The following is a 19,505-nucleotide window of genomic DNA, read 5'->3' on the forward strand; positions in this document are numbered from 1 at the left end:
TCGATACTTCTCATAGGGAAGCATTGTGGACATATGGTACATGCGAGGCACTCACAGCAATCTGTTAAATAAAATCCATGCCATCCAATGCTTCTCGAAAAAAGCAGCATTAGTGTCACGCAGTATGATGACGATGCATGTGAAGTCAAAATTAAAAGGGTCTAAAGAAAGTGGCCCTTGTGACTGTCTAATTGGCAATATGTAATAATTATCATTTGACTGATATCGTGATTTGTCAGAGTAAACGGGCAACGTTATTACATCAACGCAACCATATTGCTGTTTTCTTACCTGATCAGATAAGACACACAAACACCACACAGAGCAAGAGCAAACACCAAACCAAACACCAGGATGACAATAGATGGTTCAATACCTGAAACACAAACAAAGGAAATGGATTTAGAATATTAAGAAACTATTTTGTATTGACATTAAACTGATAAGGTGTTTTCTGTTTCATGTGTTTTTTTAAGCAGCAGAAGACGAGAGTCTAATATAACGTGCATAGAGCTGTCAGGTAGCTAATTGCAGTAACATTGATTCTGTTATCAGCTTAGGCACCTGATCCAGTGATCTTCTCTGATGTAAGTGCAGTCAAGTGCTTAACTACATGTCTCATGCTATATTTACATGAGAAGTTGCAAACCCTAGGAATGTGCAGAAAATGCATTCATGTCAAAGAGGAATATGTTTTTACATTAAAAAAAAAAATTAGCTTTATTTCTTAATGCATTCTCTACATGATGCTTCATGATGCTTTAACAAAGTAGGTGTAACACAGCCTAGAGCATCCCTTTAATCATTCCATGCTGTATGACAACCCCGGCCCTTGTCCTAGAGGAAGAGTGACTGTCCTGGCACATACATGCATGCTGTGAACTGTGAATAAATACTGATGGCTAATGACTAAAACCATCAGTATCTGTAATTTATAGATATTTATTTTCATTCAATTGTTGTTATTGTGAGAGCTAAATTTTACAAATAAAAAAAATATTGACTGGTTAGCACAATGGTAATGTCACTGCTTTAGAAGCTAGGTTCGAATCCCAGTCAGACCACCTCACCAGTAAGTGTCCCTGAACAAGACACATGTTCACCATATTCACCTACCTCAATAATATGAGAGTAACAAGAATGCCATCTCAGACGTCACCAAGACTAACAAGGTCCATGTCCGATATTAGGGTACCAGGGCAATCTGAAGGCAAGTGGGCTACTGAAACAAACCATTCCTGTATACGAAGTGAGAACCGAGACTGCTACTACAACAGCAGACCCAATGATAGAGGCTACATGAAACGTATTTGGCAAATATGGATGAATAAAATATCTCCATCTAATTAACACCAAAATACAAGATTTGTTCATTTTCAAAAAGAAGCTTGTGTCACAGCTGGAATTAGATGGACCACACAAAACATCATACATGAGTCATGAGGAGTAGTAATTCCTATACCAACACCTATACCCACAGAAGGTTGCCAACCTGCATCTGTATCCCAAGATGGCATAACAGTGGATATAAGAGAGATGATCATAGAAAATCTAGTTTTTTGACTACCAAACAAGACTGCCAAAAAATTTATCCACACCTACTAGATAAAGAAACACTGCATGAATGTCTAGAAGCACAAATGAACAAGCTATTAAAGAGAGGCTTCCACCCTGACTGACAAACATGAGGTCAAAAACAATACAGGTTGTGAATGATCATCACAAGGGAACAGACTGTCTAATTACTGAGCAATCACCTGGCTCCCCACAACATAGAAGGTCCTGTCAGCATCATGGCCTCCAAAATTGATGGACATATAACTCAATACATAAGCAACACCAACAGCTGGTAGATAAAGCCATAACACAGGAAGAATAGACAGACCAATATGTGTACAGCCTGGAATACTTTGCTCTATACAAGGTCAACAAGACACTAAGATCCTTCATCAAGAACTCGAAGTGGGGAACAAATCTAAAAGCAAAATCCAGGGCAACTACACAAGTGAGTATTAAATGTGGCCTATACAGTGAGGGAAAAAAATTATTTGATCCCCTGCTGATCTTGAACGTGAGGTGTATTTTAACAGTAAGAGACAGAATAACAAAAACAAAAACTGAAAAATAATGTCAAAAAAGTTATGAATAGATTTGCATGTCAATGAGTGAAAGAAGTATTTGATCCCCTATCAATCAACTAAGATTTCAGGCTCCCAGGTGTCTTTTATACAGGTAACAAGCTGAGGTTAGGAGCACTATTCTCAGCTTGTTACCTGTATAAAAGACACCTGTCCACAGAAGCAATCGATCAATCAGATTCCAAACTCTCCACCAAGACCAAGACCAAGACCAAAGAGCTGTCCAATGATGTCAGGTACAAGATTGTAGACCTGCACAAGGCTGGAATGGGCTACAAGACCATTGCCAAGCAGCTTGGTGAGAAGGTGACAACAGTTGGTGCGATTATTCGCAAATGGAAGAAACACAAAATAACTGTCAAATTAACAATATTACCCCTATAGCACACAACACCAGTGGTTAAATAAGGGAAACAAACAATAATAAGTTACCCCTTAAAAGGTAGTAAGAAGATTCCTATACAAATATAGATAAAAATACACAACCTAAAAAATATAAACACAATGAGGAACCACAAATGGTGCAGAAAAACTTAACACCATAAAAAGTAAAAAATCAGATGCACTCACAAAAGTATGATAAAATGAGGCAGAATATATTAATCGGATATGGACTTCTTGTCTGAAGTTTGCGAGTAAGAAAATAAAACATACAATAAAATCAGTAATATGAGGTAGTCCAGCTGCCCTATGCGTTTCGTCCTTGAAATGTCTTCATCAGGGTATCCAGTCCTGTCTAGTTATTCTGCTTAAATATCCTGCTTGGTCCTCCCCTAGCGCTTATCAGCCAATTAGGGAAAGGGTCCGTAATTAATTCCACCTGTAAAGTAAAAAAAGACAACTCGTCCGCATATCAAGCCTCCTTCTGGTAATCTGCGTGTCAAGCCTCGTTTTCACTATTTGGAGCATGTCATCACGTTCACGTTGGCAATCCCGTCTTCTTACAGCAATGGAACGCATATGCGTTCCAATGATTCAAGCACATCTACAGGCCCGTCTGAAGTTTACCAATGAACATCTGAATGATTCAGAGGAGAACTGGGTGAAAGTGTTGTGGTCAGATGAGGCTAAAATCAAGCTTTTTGGCATCAACTCAATGCGCCGTGTTTGGAGGAGGAGGAATGCTGCCTATGACCCCAAGAACACCATCCCAACCATCAAACATGGAGGTAGAAACATTACGGTTTGGGGGTGTTTTTCTACTAAGGGGACAGGACAACTGCACCGCATCAAAGGGACGATGGACGGGGCCATGTACCGTCAACTCTTGGGTGAGAACCTCCTTCCCTCAGCCAGGGCATTTAAATTGGGTCATGGATGGGAATTCCAGCATGACAATGACCCAAAACACATAGCCAAGGCAACAAAGGAGTGGCTCAAGAAGAAGCACATTAAGGTCCTTGAGTTGCCTAGCCAGTGTCCAGACCTTAATCCCATAGAAAATATGTGGAGGGAGCTAAATGTTCGAGTTGCCAAACATCTGCCTCAAAACCTTAAAGGTTTGGAGAGGATCTGCAAAGAGGAGTGGGACAAAATCCCTCCTGAGATTTGTGCAAACCTGGTGGCCAACTACAAGAAACGTCTGACCTCTGTGATTGCCAACAAGGGTTTTGCCACCAAGTACTAAGTCTAAGGCATCAAATACTTATTTCACTCATTGACATGCAAATCAATTTATACCTTTTTCAACATGCATTTTTTCGGGTATTTTTTTTTTTTTGTTATTCTGTCTCTCACTGTTAAAATACACCTACCATTAAAATTAAAGACTGATCTTTTTTTTTTTTCAGTGGGCAAATGTTCAAAATCAACAGCAGCGGATCATATACTTTTTTCCCCTCACTGTACCAAGGTGAGGCACTATCCCCAAAGCTATATTATTATTATTTTATTATTTATATAGCGCCAGCAAATTCTGTAGCGCTGTACAATGGGTGGACTAACACACACACGTATTTGTAACCAGACAAGTGGATGCACAGGAACAGAGGGGTTGAGGGCCCTGCTCAATGAGCTAACATATAGTATAGTGACACAAAGAGTATAAGTGGTGGTAATGAAATTAAGTGCTAGAAAAGTATTATATATAGGCCTCAACAGCCTCAGACAGATTATCATGAAGAATGGATATGGATACAGGTTCAAAAGTGGAGCTACCATCAGCTACCTACTCTACATGGACGACATCAAGTTGTGTGCTAAAAGTGAATGGAACATTGATTCACTGATCCGCCTTACTAGGATATACAGCAAGAACATTGGAATGTCATTTAGACTACAGTATATAAGTAAGGGCGATAATCACCAAATTAGGGAGATGTTTGATAAACAGCTGAAAGATAAATTAAGAAAAACTATTTTCTTCATTTTGTTCTTTAGTTGTTTAGTACAGAACTCCCTAATTTAAATGGAATTAAACAAATTTAATTTGTTATGGATCTGTTTCATTTTCCTTCAATTCAGAAGTTCAGAAGCTTCTATCCAGAAGAAACAGCTAAGATACTGCATAAAACTCTCAGACTCCCAGACCTCTGGTAGAGGAACCGAGAATGAGAAATACATAAAATACCACCTGGAGGAGTCTGGAAACATAGAAACATAGAATGTGACGGCAGACAAGAGCCATTCGGCCCATCTAGTCTGCCCAATTTTCTAAATACTTTCATTAGTCCCTGGCCTTATCTTATAGTTAGGATAGCCTTATGCCTATCCCATGCATGCTTAAACTCCTTTACTGTGTTAACCTCTACCACTTCAGCTGGAAGGCTAATCCACGTGTCCACTACCCTTTCTGTAAAGTAATAATTCCTGATATTATTTTTAAACCTTTGTCCCTCTAATTTAAGACTATGTCCTCTTGTTGTGGTAGTTTTTCTTCTTTTAAATATAGTCTCCTCCTTTACTGTGTTGATTCCATTTACATATTTAACCCCTTCCCGACCTTGGACATATCACGTACGTCCAACAAAAAATGGTCCTTAAGGACCGCGGGCGGACCTGATACGCCAGACGCTCTAACGGTATTGCAGCGATGCCTCGATGTCGAGGCATCCTGCAATACAAACCTCACTGTCGGGCCACCGGTTGATCGTTCCCCCTGAGTGATCACTTCCGGGTTGCCCCACGTGGCGCCAGGCAGTGAGGCAGAGCATCGGAAGCCATCAGGCAGGCTTCCGATGTTCTGCTTGTGCAGAGAGCCTCGAGGGGTCGAGGCACCCAGTGAAGAAAAAATAAAATGAAAAAATAAATAAATACATTTTTTAAAAATTACCCCCTTCCCTCCCTCTCTCTCTCCCCTGCCGGCAATCGGTCCTCTTCTTCTATGGGGGACTGTCTGACAGCCCAGACAGTCTTTCTTCTGCAAATTAGGACTCCCAGGGGCCATGTGACTGCTTTTAGGTGCAATAGGTGTCCATAGTGCTGCCAGCAGGGGGACTGCCTGAATTGAAATAAAATAAAATAAAAATTAAGTCAATAAATAAAAAAAAAATTAAGTCAATAAATAAAAAAATAAAAATATATATATATATCAGCGTATATACTCGAGTATAAGCCCGAATTTTTCAGCACATTTCTTGTGCTGAAAAACCCCAACTCGGCTTATACTCGAGTCAGTGTCTGTATTATGGCAATTTACATTGCCATAATACAGACAGGGGGCTGTGGGGGCTGCAGAGCGTTTACTTACCTCTCCTGCAGCTCCTGTCAGCTCCCTCCTCCTCCGCGCCTGTCTGGTCAGCACCTCTGTCAGCTCCCAGTGTAAGTCTCGCGAGAGCCGCCGGGTCATAGTGCGGCTCTCGCGAGACTTACACTGTGAGCTTACAGAGGTGCTGACCGGATCAGCGCGGAGGAGGAGGGAGCTGACAGGAGCTGCAGGAGAGGTAAGCGCTTCCTGCCAGCCCCCCTCCTACACAGTGCCCATCCACTGGACCACCAGGGAGTGAGAGCCCCCTCCCTGCCATGTATTAAGCAGGGAGGGGGGACAAAAAAATAATAATAATAAAATAAAATGAAAAATAATAATAAAAAATAATAATTAAATTAAATAAAAAATAATAAAAAAAAAATTATTACAATAATAAAAAAAAATAATAATAAAATTGCCCACCCCCAACCAAGGCTCTGCGGCACACACACACACACACTGAACTCATACACACACACACTGCATTCATACACACACTGCACTCATACACGCCCTGCACTCATACACAAACTGCATTCATACACACACACACTGCATTCATACACACACTGCACTCATACACACCCTGCACTCATATACACACACACTGTACTCATACACACACACACTGCATTCATACACACACTGCATTCATACACACACACTGCATTCATTATATACACACACTGTAAATAAATATTCAATTAATATAATTTTTTTAGGATCTAATTTTATTTAGAAATTTACCAGTAGCTGCTGCATTTCCCACCCTAGTCTTATACTCGAGTCAATACGTTTTCCTAGTTTTTGGGGGTAAAATTAGGGGCCTCGGCTTATATTCGGGTCGGCTTATACTCGAGTATATACGGTATATATAAAAATATATATATATATATATCTTATATATAACGTAATACTGAGTGTATTTTTATTAATATATACATATATTATTATAAAAATACACTTAGAGTAAAACGTATTGCATATATATATATATATATATATATATATAAATATATATATATATTGTGAATATATATATATATATATTTATTATAAATAATAATTAATTAAAAATAAATTTAAAAAATGTAAAAATGTAAAAAGTCATATATATATATATGTAATTTTATTCTAACTGTATTTTGACATTAATATATATATATATATATATATATATATATTTATATCAAAATACACTTAGAATGAAATTATATATATATGTATATATAAATAAATAAAAATAATACGAAAAAACATATGTCCATATACATAAATACATAAATAATTTCATAAATATACATGTAGCCTTCAGATATATAAATTTGTATATATATTTAAATTCTATGTGCATATTTATGCAATATTTTTACATAATTAAGTAATTTTATTGATTGCAATTTGGGGGACCTGCCTGACAACCCAGACCAAAAGTCCACAGAAAGTCCAGATAATTTAATTTGCTAGCACTATATTTAACCCTATAACTTTCCAAGACACCCTAAAACCTGTACATGGGGGGGGGGGGGGGGGGCGGGGGGAAACACTGTTTTACACGGTAGACTTCACTGAATACAAATAGTATTGTTTCAAAACAGTAAAACATATCACAGCGATGATATTGTCAGTCAAAAAGTGAATTTTTCAGCATTTTTCACACACAAATGGCACTTTCACTGATGATATTGTTGTAACACGTTTTACTGTTTTGAAACACTAATATTTGTGTTCAGCGAAGTCCCCCGAGTATAACAGTACCCCCATGTACAGGTTTTATAGTGTTTTATAGTTACAGGGTCAAATATGAGGCAGTTTTTTCACATTGAAATTTGCCAGGTTGGTTACATTGCCTTTGAGAGCGTATGGTAGCCCAGGAATGAGAATTACCCCCATGATGGCATACCATTCACAAAAGAAGACAACCTAAGGTTTTGCAAATGAGGTACGTTCAGTCTTTTTTATTAGCCACTTAGTCACAAACACTGGCCAAAGTAAGCGTTTCTAATTGTTTTTGCATTTTTAATACACACACAAATATAAATGCTAACTTTGGCCAGTGTTTGTGACTAAGTGGCTACTAAAAACGACTGGACATACTCCATATTAAATACTCCAGGTTGTCTACTTTTTGTTAAAAAAAATATGGTTGGATGGGGGTAAATTACATTGGCTGGCTTTAAAAATGTCCCAAATAGGACATGGGTGCATGATTACCTGTGAAAATTCCAAGTTGGAAAACTGCAAATAAGGTCTTTTAGCCCCCAGAGAACCCGACACACGTATAAATGGGTGGTATTACTGTACTCAGGAGATGTTGCTGAACACATATTGGGGTGTAGTTTGACAGTAACCCTTAAAGTTCTCAGTACATGTATTCTTAAATTGCTATGTGTGTCAAAACAATCACCAAATACCCCAAGTGTAATACCTTAGGTTGTCTTCTTTTTTTTTTTTGTAAAGTTACTTTTTATTGTGGTCAGTTGACAAAATAAAGGAGCAAACAAAAGTATCAAACATTTTAGCGGTGGGACTCGCAGGTCTCCAATTAAGTTACGTCAGCAATGGGAGTGTTAGATCTGTCACGGGTGTCCTGTCCTCTCCTTGGTCTCTAGTGCACACCTGTGACAAACAGCTATGTAGGTATATGAGTAGTCATTAGGCTTGTGCTATGCCTGGTGGGGTAAGATGTATACTTTGCAAGCTAGTGGGGCCCTTCATCGTAAAGGTCTCAGGAGCAGAGATGGGATCGTGGGAGTGGGAGTGCGCCTGATTGGTTTTCACTTTGGTGGCTAGGAAAATTGTCTCCCGATCTCCGCCCAGGAGCCTTGACATGACCCTGTTGTCTAATGTTGGGGTCTTATTTAGTTACTCATGTGAAATGTGAATTGGGTGTCAGAGCCTTAGCTGCATTCAGCAGGTGTCTAAGAATCGATCTCTTGTAAGTCGACAGTGAGCCTTCTGTCTGGTGTAATAGGGTTAGGCACGCCATTAAGGTTGCGGGTTCCCTCAGTACTTCACGTATCTCCGTTTCAAGTTCGTTCCAAAACGGCCGGATCTCGGTACAGTCCCACCAGATATGTTTGATGGTTCCCACTCCAGATTCGCATCTCCAGCAGGTGTCCGGTATGTTTGGGTTAATTCGATGGAGGAGGGATGGCGTACGGTACCAGTGGGATAGTAACTTATAGTTCATTTCCTGGTAAGTGGTGTTTGATGAACTCTTGTGCTGCCGCAATAGGATCTGTTCCCATTGATCTTCCGTGAATGTAGTGTCTAGCAGTTCTTCCCACTGCCTTTTAAACAGATCGTTTGTGTCTTTTTCTCCCGTTATCAGTTTTTGGTATATAATCGAGACCGAGCCGTTCGATTCAGGCGTCAGAAGGCAGAGACGTTCAAACCAGGTTAGGCCTCTGTGTAGTTTGTTTCTGTTCGGGAGGTTATGGTAAAAGTGCCTAAGTTGCGCATAATGGAATTGGTGTAGGGGAGTGGTTATCCGTTCGTCCGATAAGTCTCGCATGGTTCGCAATCCAGAATCAGTTAGCGCCAGATGCAGCGGAATGTAGCCTTCATGGGCCTCCAATGACCACGCTGATGGTGGGAGGTTATCTCCTATGTGCGAGTTGTGGGTGATGGGGATCAGTGGGCTGGGAGAGGGGGAGATGTAGGGTGTCCTCCTCAGTCTGGTCCATGGTTTGAGCATGGTTTGAGAGATTCATCCCCCATCGGGGTTGTGGCATCGTTTCCATCATGCCAGATGTATTGGAGCAGCTGGTTTCGGGTGAGGTCTTTACACAGTGTGGTCCACCGTTTCTGAGGGGTGGCTACATGGAGTTCCCTAATACGCTGCAGCACCGTAGCCTGGTGGTATTTGTTGAAGTCGGGCAGGGCGAGTCCCCCCCACGACTTGGGAAGGCTCAGCCTACCGTGAGCTATCCTGGCTCTATCCCCTTTCCATATGTATTTGAGGATCGCTGTTCGGAGCGTTTTAAAGAAGGTTTGGGGTATGGGGCATGGGAGCGTGTGGAAGACGTAGAGTATCCTGGGGAGGATATTCATCTTCACCACCGCGATTCGCCCCTGCCAGGAGATGTGGTTGTAGTTCCATCTCCCAAGGTCCTTCAATACTGCGGACAGAAGGGGCGTGTAGTTGCGTGCGTAGAGATCTTTCGCTGCAGGGGTAACCTGGAGTCCCAGGTATTGCATACTGTCTGCGCACCAGTGGAACGGGAATTGTCGCCTTAGCTGCCCGCATTCCTCCTCCGGCACCATCACGTTTAGGATCTCGCACTTGGGCATATTGAGTTTGAGCCCTGATATAGCCCCGTATGTCTGAAATTCCACCAGAAGGTGAGGGATTGATTCAAGGGGTTCAGCCAGGAAAAACATCATGTCGTCTGCGTACGCAGCGACCTTGTGTTCCTGCGTCCCACTTCTAAGGCCAAGTATCCTGGGGTTTTTACGTATTTTATCCAAGAGCGGTTCCAAGGTGAGTGCAAAGAGAAGCGGTGAGAGTGGGCAGCCTTGTCTGGTCCCGTTCATTATGTTGAAGCTCTCCCGTTCACTCGAACTTTAGCGTTCGGCCGGTGGTATAGCGTCCCGATCCAGTGTCTCATTTGGTCACCAATGCCTGTCCTTCGTAGCGTTTCCATCATGAATCGCCAGTCCACTCTATCGAATGCTTTCTCTGCATCCGTAGATAGCAGAAGTAGCTTCTTCCGATAGAGTTTCGCCGCATGTTGGACCATGAAGAGCTGGAGGGTGCTATCCCTGGCTTCCCTGCCCGGGATGAATCCCGTTTGGTCCGAGTGGACCAGTCGCGGTATGTACTGTCGTAGTCGAGAGGACAGGACTTTTGAAAAGAGATTGATGTCAGCATTGATAAGCGAGATCGGGCGATAGTTACCAACCTGTTCCGGGTTTTTACCCGGTTTCGGGATCACCGTTATCGTTGCCGCTAGGGACTCCTTGTGAAAGGATGCGCCTTCCCGGAGGCTGTTCAGTGCGTTGACCAGCTTCGGAACCAATTCCTCACCGAACTTCTTGTAATACTCTACCGGAAAGCCATCCGGACCTGGCGCTTTACCATTTTTGGCCACCTTGAGGGCGAGTTTGACCTCTTCTTCAGTCACCGGTGCGTCGAGTGATTCAGCTTCCTCAGGGGTGAGTGTATCGGGGTTGAAGGCCCTTAGGTATTCTATGGTGTTTCTCTGTTTGCGTGCAGCAGCGGGGCCCTCAGGTGAGTTGTCCAAGTTATAGAGGTTGGTATAGAAGACCTCAAATTCCTTTGCGATAGCCTCGGGGAATTGCGTCAGTACTCCTTGTCTGGTGCGCAGAGTGTGTACTTGGGCCCGATTTTGTGGGCCTCTTAACATTTGGGCCAGCAGTTTACCCCCTTTGTTAGCATGCCTGTAAAAGAAAACTTTGGAGCGTTGTAACTGTCTCGTATATTTGCGTTCTAGGATGTCAGTTAGTCTTCTCCTTTGTGTGACAAGATCTTTAAAAGTTTGATCTTGTTGAGATCTTTTATGGCTCTGCTCTAAGGCCGCTATCTGTTCGGTGAGGTCGCGTATCTGTTGTCCTTCTTCTCTCTTTTTCCGTGCTGCTATCCGAATTAGGTGGCCTCTGAGGACACTCTTGTGCGCTTCCCATAACGTCATGTCTGTCAGTTCCTCCTGTCGCGTTCTCCTCAAAGAATTGACGGATGTGCCCCGCAATTTGCAGTCTCGTCGGTTCGTCTAAGAGCAAGGCATCATTTAGTCTCCATGTCCTTTTTGTCGGGCGGTATAAGGGTGACTCCATCTCCACTTTCACTGCACTGTGATCCGACCAGAGTGTAGTTTGGATAGCAGCTGACCTGAGATAAGGCAGTCCTTCCTGTTGTACGCAGATATAGTCAATTCTGGAGTATCGACGGTGTAGCGTGGAGTAGTATGTGAAGTCCCTCTCCATTGGGTGTAGTGCACGCCACGCATCCATGAGCCGAAGGTCTCTGAGGGCCTTCAGGATGGTCCTGATTGTCGAGCTTGGCACACTGCTCCCTCCCGTGGATGTGTCAGTCAGGGGGTCTAGCGGGACATTGAAGTCCCCCCCCAGGATCAGGACTCCCTCCACGAATTTGGTTAGCTTCAACAGTGTTCTGCGGATAAAGCTCGCCTGTCCCGAATTCGGGGCGTAGATGTTCGCGAACATATACTTTTTCCCTGTTATCTCCCCTTTCACGAACAGGAATCTGCCGTCGGCATCCGCTATCTGGTCGGAGACTGTGAATTGGAGATCGGCCGCGATCAGTATAGCAGTACCTGCCTTTCTCATTGAGGGGTGGTTGCTATAAAAGTTGTTCGGGTAGTACTTGTTCTTGAGTAGGGGATTCGCTGCCGCCCTTAGGTGGGTTTCTTGTAAGAGCACGATTGAGATGTGTTGGCTCCTGAGGGTCCTCAAGAGATGGGATCTCTTTTCCGGGGCATTGAGTCCCCTGCAGTTCTGCGTGAGAACGGTTAAGGGTGATGGGGAGTAGGCCATCGTGGGAAGGTGGGGGGGTGTCGGCGTCGATCCGCCGGTGCACGGGTCAGGGGCCCAGCCCCGCCGGACTACCAGCTGCACAGGAAGACAGAAAAAGGAGGGGGGGGGGGTAGCGGTGTTCACGGGGGGGGGGTAGCGGTCGCCTGGGGGCCCAGGAGGGGAGGGTGTGAGGCAAAGGTGTGTGTGTTGGTCCTCCCACAGAAGCTACTGTGCTCCTCGTGTGTTAGTATCCTGATGTGTGTTAATGTGTGAGGGTAGTTACCCCAAAGTATCCCAACGTGTGGGGTTGATACTGCCTTTTTCAGGCAGAGTCCCGTGTAACTGGGTGGGCGGCCTACGCTGTACCACTACACGGTGAGTACCGGAGCGGCAGCAAGCGCGGTTCCCCCAGTAGTCCTGGTGTACTCGGGTCTAGGTCGGGTCGTGGCTCTCGCCTAGTGGCGACGGTCAGGTGTGTGTGTTCCTTATGGGTTGGGTCGGGTTCCTGTTCCGCTAAGCATGTGTCAGTAGGTGTGCACATAGCGATCGGGTCAAGTGCCAATGCGTACTCTCCATTTGGGTCCTGAGTCGTCCGTCAGGTGTGTTTCGTACCAATGTGGTCCCCCTGTCTCCCGTAGTCCGGGCTCTCGTCATGATAGCTGGTAGGGCCATCTAAGCATACAGATAAAGTAGTGAGCATGTCATTCGGGAGCAGAGGGGAGGCGGGGGGGGGAGCGAGGGAAACAGCACGGTCCACCTTCCCACAATACTACATAACAAGCAACAAAAACATATGAACTAAGGTACATAAACATGTATCGCCCCCTCCCCACCCCCCACCCAGCCCAGCCAAACATCCCCGGCCACCCGTCAGGTGAAGAATATTGCATATACATAGGGCAAGTTATAATGTTCACTATTATCAACCAGACAGTTCAGCATAATCAGGATGACTTGTGGCACATTTGTCCCCATTGTAGTGGAACCCCTCCCACCCCAACATGTGTTCCCACCCAATATTGTCATGGTTCTTGTGCAATCCATTTATAGAGCTGTTAGTGTGTGTGGCCCACCATAAATCTTCCGCTGTACTGCTGCAGCGCTGATGTAGATAGGGTCCATGAAGAACACCCCCCACTCAGCTCAGTGCCCCGTCTCCATGCGGGAACCCCCAGTCCCCCCTCCCAAAGTGTCCACATGGCAACATAATGCTCCTTAGTGTGTGTGTTTCCATCAAAAGTTATGCCCCATGATGGGAAGGGTCCCCGGGGGGACGAGTCACTTTCACGAGTGTGAGGGTAGCAGTTGGTATACGACCCATTATGGGTGGTGGAAAGTGCTCATCCACGACTGTACAGTGTGTGGTGTCTCCGCTATCTTAGCTGCAACTATGGGTGTGGTGCATGCTACCAGTGGTGGGCTAGGTCCCGGGGGGGGGGACGGGTGTATGTCTATCGCAGAAAGTTATCAGTCAGTGTGCAGCCCAAAATGGGGGGGGTGGAAAGTACTTATCTGTTTCTGTGCGGGGAATGACGTCTGGGTCCTATAATCGGATGCGGCATCATCTCCGGACCACAGGGCAGGGGGGAGAGTCACTCCGGTCAAGCTGGTCCGCTCGGCTATTACTCAGCATGCGGGGCCGGGTTGCGCGGCCTGTGTGCTGGGGATCTGCGTGGCGAGTCCTCTCTGCGTCTCCTAGCGGCTCTCTGAGCGACGGGACCTGGTCGCTGTTCAAGGGGTCCCAGTATCCAGTCCGCAACTTCGGTCGGCGGTAGGCCTAGTTTCCTCAGGAACACGGGGACCTCGTCTGGCCACCTCACGGGTACCCATTCATTTTCATGGCGAGCTAGCAGGCTAAAGGGGAATCCCCATTTATATGGTATATTTCTGCTTCTGAGCAATTGCGTTACAGGTCGTAGAGCTCTGCGGGCTTCTAGTGTGAGGGGTGAGAGGTCCTGGTAGAGGGCGACTTCGGCTCCTTGAAACAGCCAGGTTTGTCTGGATCTGGCTTTTGACATGATGAGATCTTTGACCCTAAATTCGTGTAGGCAACAAATGATATCTCTGGGTGAATTGTCTGCATTGCGGGGCCGGAGCGCTCTGTGTGCCCTGTCGAATTTGAAGGTCGGCGGTGAATCAGGGCCCAAAATCTCCGTAAATAGGGCAGTGACAGTAGCTTCCACATTCTCTTCATTACGTGGTTCAGGGAGGTTACGTATCCTGATGTTAGACCTGCGGCCCCTGTTGTCCAGGTCTTCCGCCTGTCTCCTAAGGTGTAAGAGGATGGTACCTTGTCTGCTTATAGCCAGGTTGTTAGCTTCTATGCGGCCCGACATTGTTTGTTCTGCTGCTTCCAAGGCCAGTATACGGGTGCCCTGCGCTGCTAGGTCATTCCCCAGCGTTGCGACCTCGGCACGAATAGCCTCATGTAAGGTATCGGATGAGGCCTTTAGGTCCGCTTTAGTGACCATGCTGGCAGTCAGGGTAGTCAGGGCTCTTATGTCCGCCCTGATGTCTGCTAGCGAGAGGGTCTCCCCCTCCGGTGGCGTGGTCGGCCCGTCGGCCATCTTGGGGCCCTGTTCAGCTTGGGACGGTCGCAACGGCGTGCAAAGGTATCCGTCCAGCGGTCCGCTCTGTGAAGCGGGCAACTGCCCCCTGGGTGTCTGTGGAGCGTCTGGGCGTTTGGTGCGCCCCATTTAGAGAGTCTGTGCTTCGGGATGTGCCCTTATTATCGCTGCGCGGGTCGGAGCTCCGAGATCAAGCGGCCGGCGCCATCAGCGTTCAAGCCACGCCCCCCCCCAGGTTGTCTTCTTTTAACCCCTTAAGGACCAAACTTCTGGAATAAAAGTATGTTAAATGTATTGATTGTCATACATGTCATGTGTCCTTAAGGGGTTAAAAAGGAAGTTTGGAAATAGCAAAGTGCTACTTGTACTTATTGCCCAATAACTTTCCATAAAAAAGCTAAGAACATGTTAACACTGGGTATTTCTAAACGTAGGACAACATTTAGAAACTATTTAGCATAGATGTTTTTTGGTGGTTGTAGATGTGTAACAGATTTTGGGGGTCAAAGTTCAAAAAAGTGTGTTTTTTAATTTTTTTTATCATATTTTATAATTTTTTATAGTAAATTATATGATATGATGAAAATAATGTTATCTTTGGAAAGACCATTTAATGGCAATAAAATGGTATATAATATGTGTGGGTACAGTAAATGAGTAAGAGGAAAATGACAGCTAAACACTGTAGAAATGTAAAAACAGCCCTGGTCCTTAACGGTAAGAAAATTGAAAAGTGGTCTGGTCACTAAGGGGTTAAATGTTTCTATCATATCACCCCTGTCTCGTCTTTCCTCCAAGCTACTCTCTCTAAGGTATCAATATCCTTCTGAAGATATGGTCTCCAGTACTGCGTACAATACTCCAAGTGAGGTCTCACCAGTGTTCTGTACAATGGCATGAGCACTTCCCTCTTTCTACTGCTAATACCTCTCCCTATACAACCAAGCATTCTGCTAGCATTTCCTGCTGCTCTATTACATTGTCTGCCTACCTTTAAGTCATCAGAAATAATCACCCCTAAATCCGTTTCCTTAGATGTTCAGATTAAGACTCTGTAGCGGAATGGATGCGCTAGCTCCACTTTTATTCCCTTTTGTTTGGCTGTCCATACACCCCCTGTTTGTTTACCAAAACAACTATGTGTTGGTCCCCAGATTCCTTTTGTATTTTGGTCACCCTGTGCCCATTATTGGTGCAGGGTATGTTAAATGTATTGATTGTCTGTGCCTCTTCTCCTCCACCTTTTTCCTGTCCCATTGTTTCCCCAGAAGGGCGTTGTCCCAGGTACACTGCCAGACCACTTTAAACCAGCTGCTTTGTGCCTCCTCAATCTCCAATCAGCCCTTGCTATTGTCTGACCCTTCCTTGTACTATAGTAATCTATGTACCCTATTGTATGTAAATGAGACTGTTGGGTTTTTTAAACTATGTGTGCTATGCCTAGTAAAATCAGTTGACTCCCAGAACTGAGTGTCGTCCAATTACTGGGGGATTGGGATTACACTGCCGAACTGTGCTTTTCTTTATGGTTTACAGACTACCAGCAGAGATATTGGTTTTATTATGGCAGCTCCGCTACAGACTCCATCAAATATTCTGTACTCTAACCCTGTTACAAATCTTGGTATCATTAGCAGAAAGATATACCTTACCATCAAGACCTTCTGCAATATCACTAATAAAAATATTAAAGAGAATGGGTCTAAGTACAGATCCCTGAGGTACCCCACTGGTGACAAGCCCAAGCTTCGAATATACTCCATTGACTGCAACCCTCTGTTGCCTGTCCCTCAGCCACTGCTTTACCCATTCGACAATATTGGAATCAGGAAGTTATTAATATGTAACCACAGGTTCACAGGTTCACAGGAACATTTTTGCGTTGGAATAATAACCTAAGAGTTATTATTTGTCAAATGAGTTTACGCTTTAAATACTATTCTGTTCATAATAAAAAGCTCACTATACAAGTCTAAATACTAATACTTATAATAGGAAAATAATTCCATTAAGGGATTCTTAACATCATAATTAACTCCTGAGATATTTTAGGATGAATGTGCTAATATTGGGGTTATTATTATTATTATTATTACGGTATTTATATTTATAAGGGGGAGATTTAACAATAAAAAGTGTTAGTGTTGCAACTCGTATCCCTATAAAGAATCACTTCAAGCACCATAACCACTACATTGCATTGTATTTGGTTATGTTGCCAGGAGAGCCCTGGTACCCTCAATGTAAATAGTCAAATTGTTTGCTAATGGATAATGGTTAGTTACATGTGGATACATATGAACCTAAAGGTTAATAGTTTACAACTGAATTCTGGCAATAATTCACTATAAATAAAAATGTTAATAATAATAATAATAATAATAATAATAATAATAATGAATGTAAACAACTAAAAGCAATATGTCTGTCAATTAGATAGAAAGCAAGTTATTAGTATGATTAAATTTGTAGAGCATTACCATTTTCTGCAGCGCTGTACAGCAGAGCATTAACAAACAATCAGGACTGAAAGCCTTTGATCCACCTGTGTAAGAATGTAATACGGCAGGCAACCTTCGGCTCTCCAGATGTTGTGGACTACATCCCCCATAATGCTCTTACACACATAATGCTGGCAAAGCATCAAAGGAAGGTGTAGTCCAAAACATCTGCAGAGCCGAAGGTTGCCTATCCCTGGGGAATCAAAGCTCTACAAACTACCAGTGAGTCTCTTTTGTTGCATTCTGCCACAAAACTGCCAGCAAGTTGTCTTGGTGGAATTTCGATTATATTCAGATTGATATTAAATGCATTGTTGTGCTGGTACAGGCTCTAATCCAACCCATCAATGGTGGCTACAAGTATCTTAAAGTAATCTTGAAAACCCCATCCCTCTTGATACAATGTGTGTGACGGAAGAATGTAGCTGCGGTGCCAACTTAGGGCTGGTTTCCAAGCTTGTTTCTGAATGTCTGCCATAAGCAGTTGTATTTAACAGTTGGTAGATAGTAGCAGCCTCTAATTGCCTTTAAATTTTCAGCCCTGTCGCTATTTCTTATTGGCCTACTGCTAATTTGCAACTGATATCGATCACCCATTGCCACATGTGAAAAAAAAAAAATACCAACAATACAGGACAAACTAAACCCTCTCAGTCATAGAAAAAAAAAATGGAAGTAAAAAAAATAAAGAGTCTAAGTTTATCCTGGACCCCAATTATATTGGGTAGAGGCCCTTTCACATTGGAGTGAAGAGTAATAACTGGCTCATGAGATAACCAATCACCCAGGATCCTATCCAGGCCATTTCCTGGGCTCTCCTATAAATCTTTACCCCATTATAGGGGCATCATATGGGCCCAGGAGACTGAACATCTCATCTCAGAGATTCCCAATCTAGTAGGCCCCTAAAACTAAATGAACATCTCCTGCTCTAGGTGGCGAGCGGTCCCCAAGCCCTTAGCCACCCTTATATGTTCCCACCTAACCCCACACTAATAAAATGAGGAGGACAATAAATCTAAAATAATAGAAAAAGCTTTTATGTTTACTGTTTGTAGCCTTATTCTTTCAATCTTCTTTCTTCAGCCTCAATAAAGGCCATATATAAAACAATTATATTCCAATGAAACAATTTGAAATAAATAACACCTGATTCCCCCATCACCAAAAAACACATTAAAAAAATTAAAAAAATAAACGAGATGCAAAAAAAGATTACCCAAGTGAGCCCATCAAGGGATTGAGAAGCACTTTGATAAAGACTGTGGTCGAAACGCGTTAGTGCGGTTGTTTACGAGAGATCTTTTGCTGTTCTTTATACATTTTGATCATATTTCATTAAAGTTTGTTCCTGCAACCATCCCTATATTTGGTTTCTATTGGAAACCTAAAGGCAAGTGGCAACATTCAGTGTAACATCTAACCATCAATTTCCAGCATCTGATCTCAGCAACCATCTTTATATACCCCAAAGGCGCTTATAGTCTGAACCTGCTTCAAACGGCTCAGCACCACGTGAGTGGGATAATTCTTCTTTTACTCTTTTCAGTTACTTATACAGGTTATACTATGATCTGTTATTTTTTGTGTTTTTAGATTGTACCCTGTTATATGGTAACTAGCATGTGTGTGTTATTATACACTATTTTGTATACTCTCACCTAACTGTCTATTCACTTTATATGTTGCACTCTGTGTGGTTTGAGTGACACACACAAGGTGATTGGAGCATTACTCTTCAATTTTAACCTTTATTATATACACTGTTTTTACATCAAGGGATCCATGTTGTGACGAAGTGCCCTTCGCCACTTGTGCCTGGAGAGGACTACTTGCCAGCCTCTTGCCATGTGATTATGGTCCCTGGAAGATCTGGCCCTTTAAATACAGTATTTGGGCATATTGTATTTTATTGTGCTGTTTCTGGCCCTTTAAGCTTTGGGAAAGAACTTGCAGTTTTGGCATTGCACTTCGGATGCAGCCAAAGTGCCGAAGTAGTCGAAGTGGCTGCCATTGGAAAACCAAACACGTGGTGGCGGCGGCCATTTTGATTCATTCCAATGCAGTCAGCAGTGTGTGCCGTCAAACTCATGGAACTAAAATTGGCTTCTGAATG

General features: G+C 43.5%; 1 protein-coding gene across 3 annotated transcripts in view; it reads right to left on the reverse strand.

Annotated features, from left to right (window-relative positions):
• The window catches only part of LOC134572973 (retinal guanylyl cyclase 2-like), a 155,175-nt gene that overhangs the window by 93,288 nt on the left and 42,382 nt on the right, over positions 1-19,505 (reverse strand). For all 3 annotated transcript variants that reach the window (XM_063432335.1, XM_063432318.1, XM_063432327.1), the window contains exon 5: positions 292-376. In XM_063432335.1, the coding sequence (XP_063288405.1) occupies positions 292-376 (85 nt within the window). The remainder of the gene's footprint in view (positions 1-291; positions 377-19,505) is intronic.

The sequence above is a fragment of the Pelobates fuscus genome, chromosome 1 (genome assembly GCF_036172605.1).
Source record: "Pelobates fuscus isolate aPelFus1 chromosome 1, aPelFus1.pri, whole genome shotgun sequence".
NCBI classification, from domain to species: domain Eukaryota; kingdom Metazoa; phylum Chordata; class Amphibia; order Anura; family Pelobatidae; genus Pelobates; species Pelobates fuscus.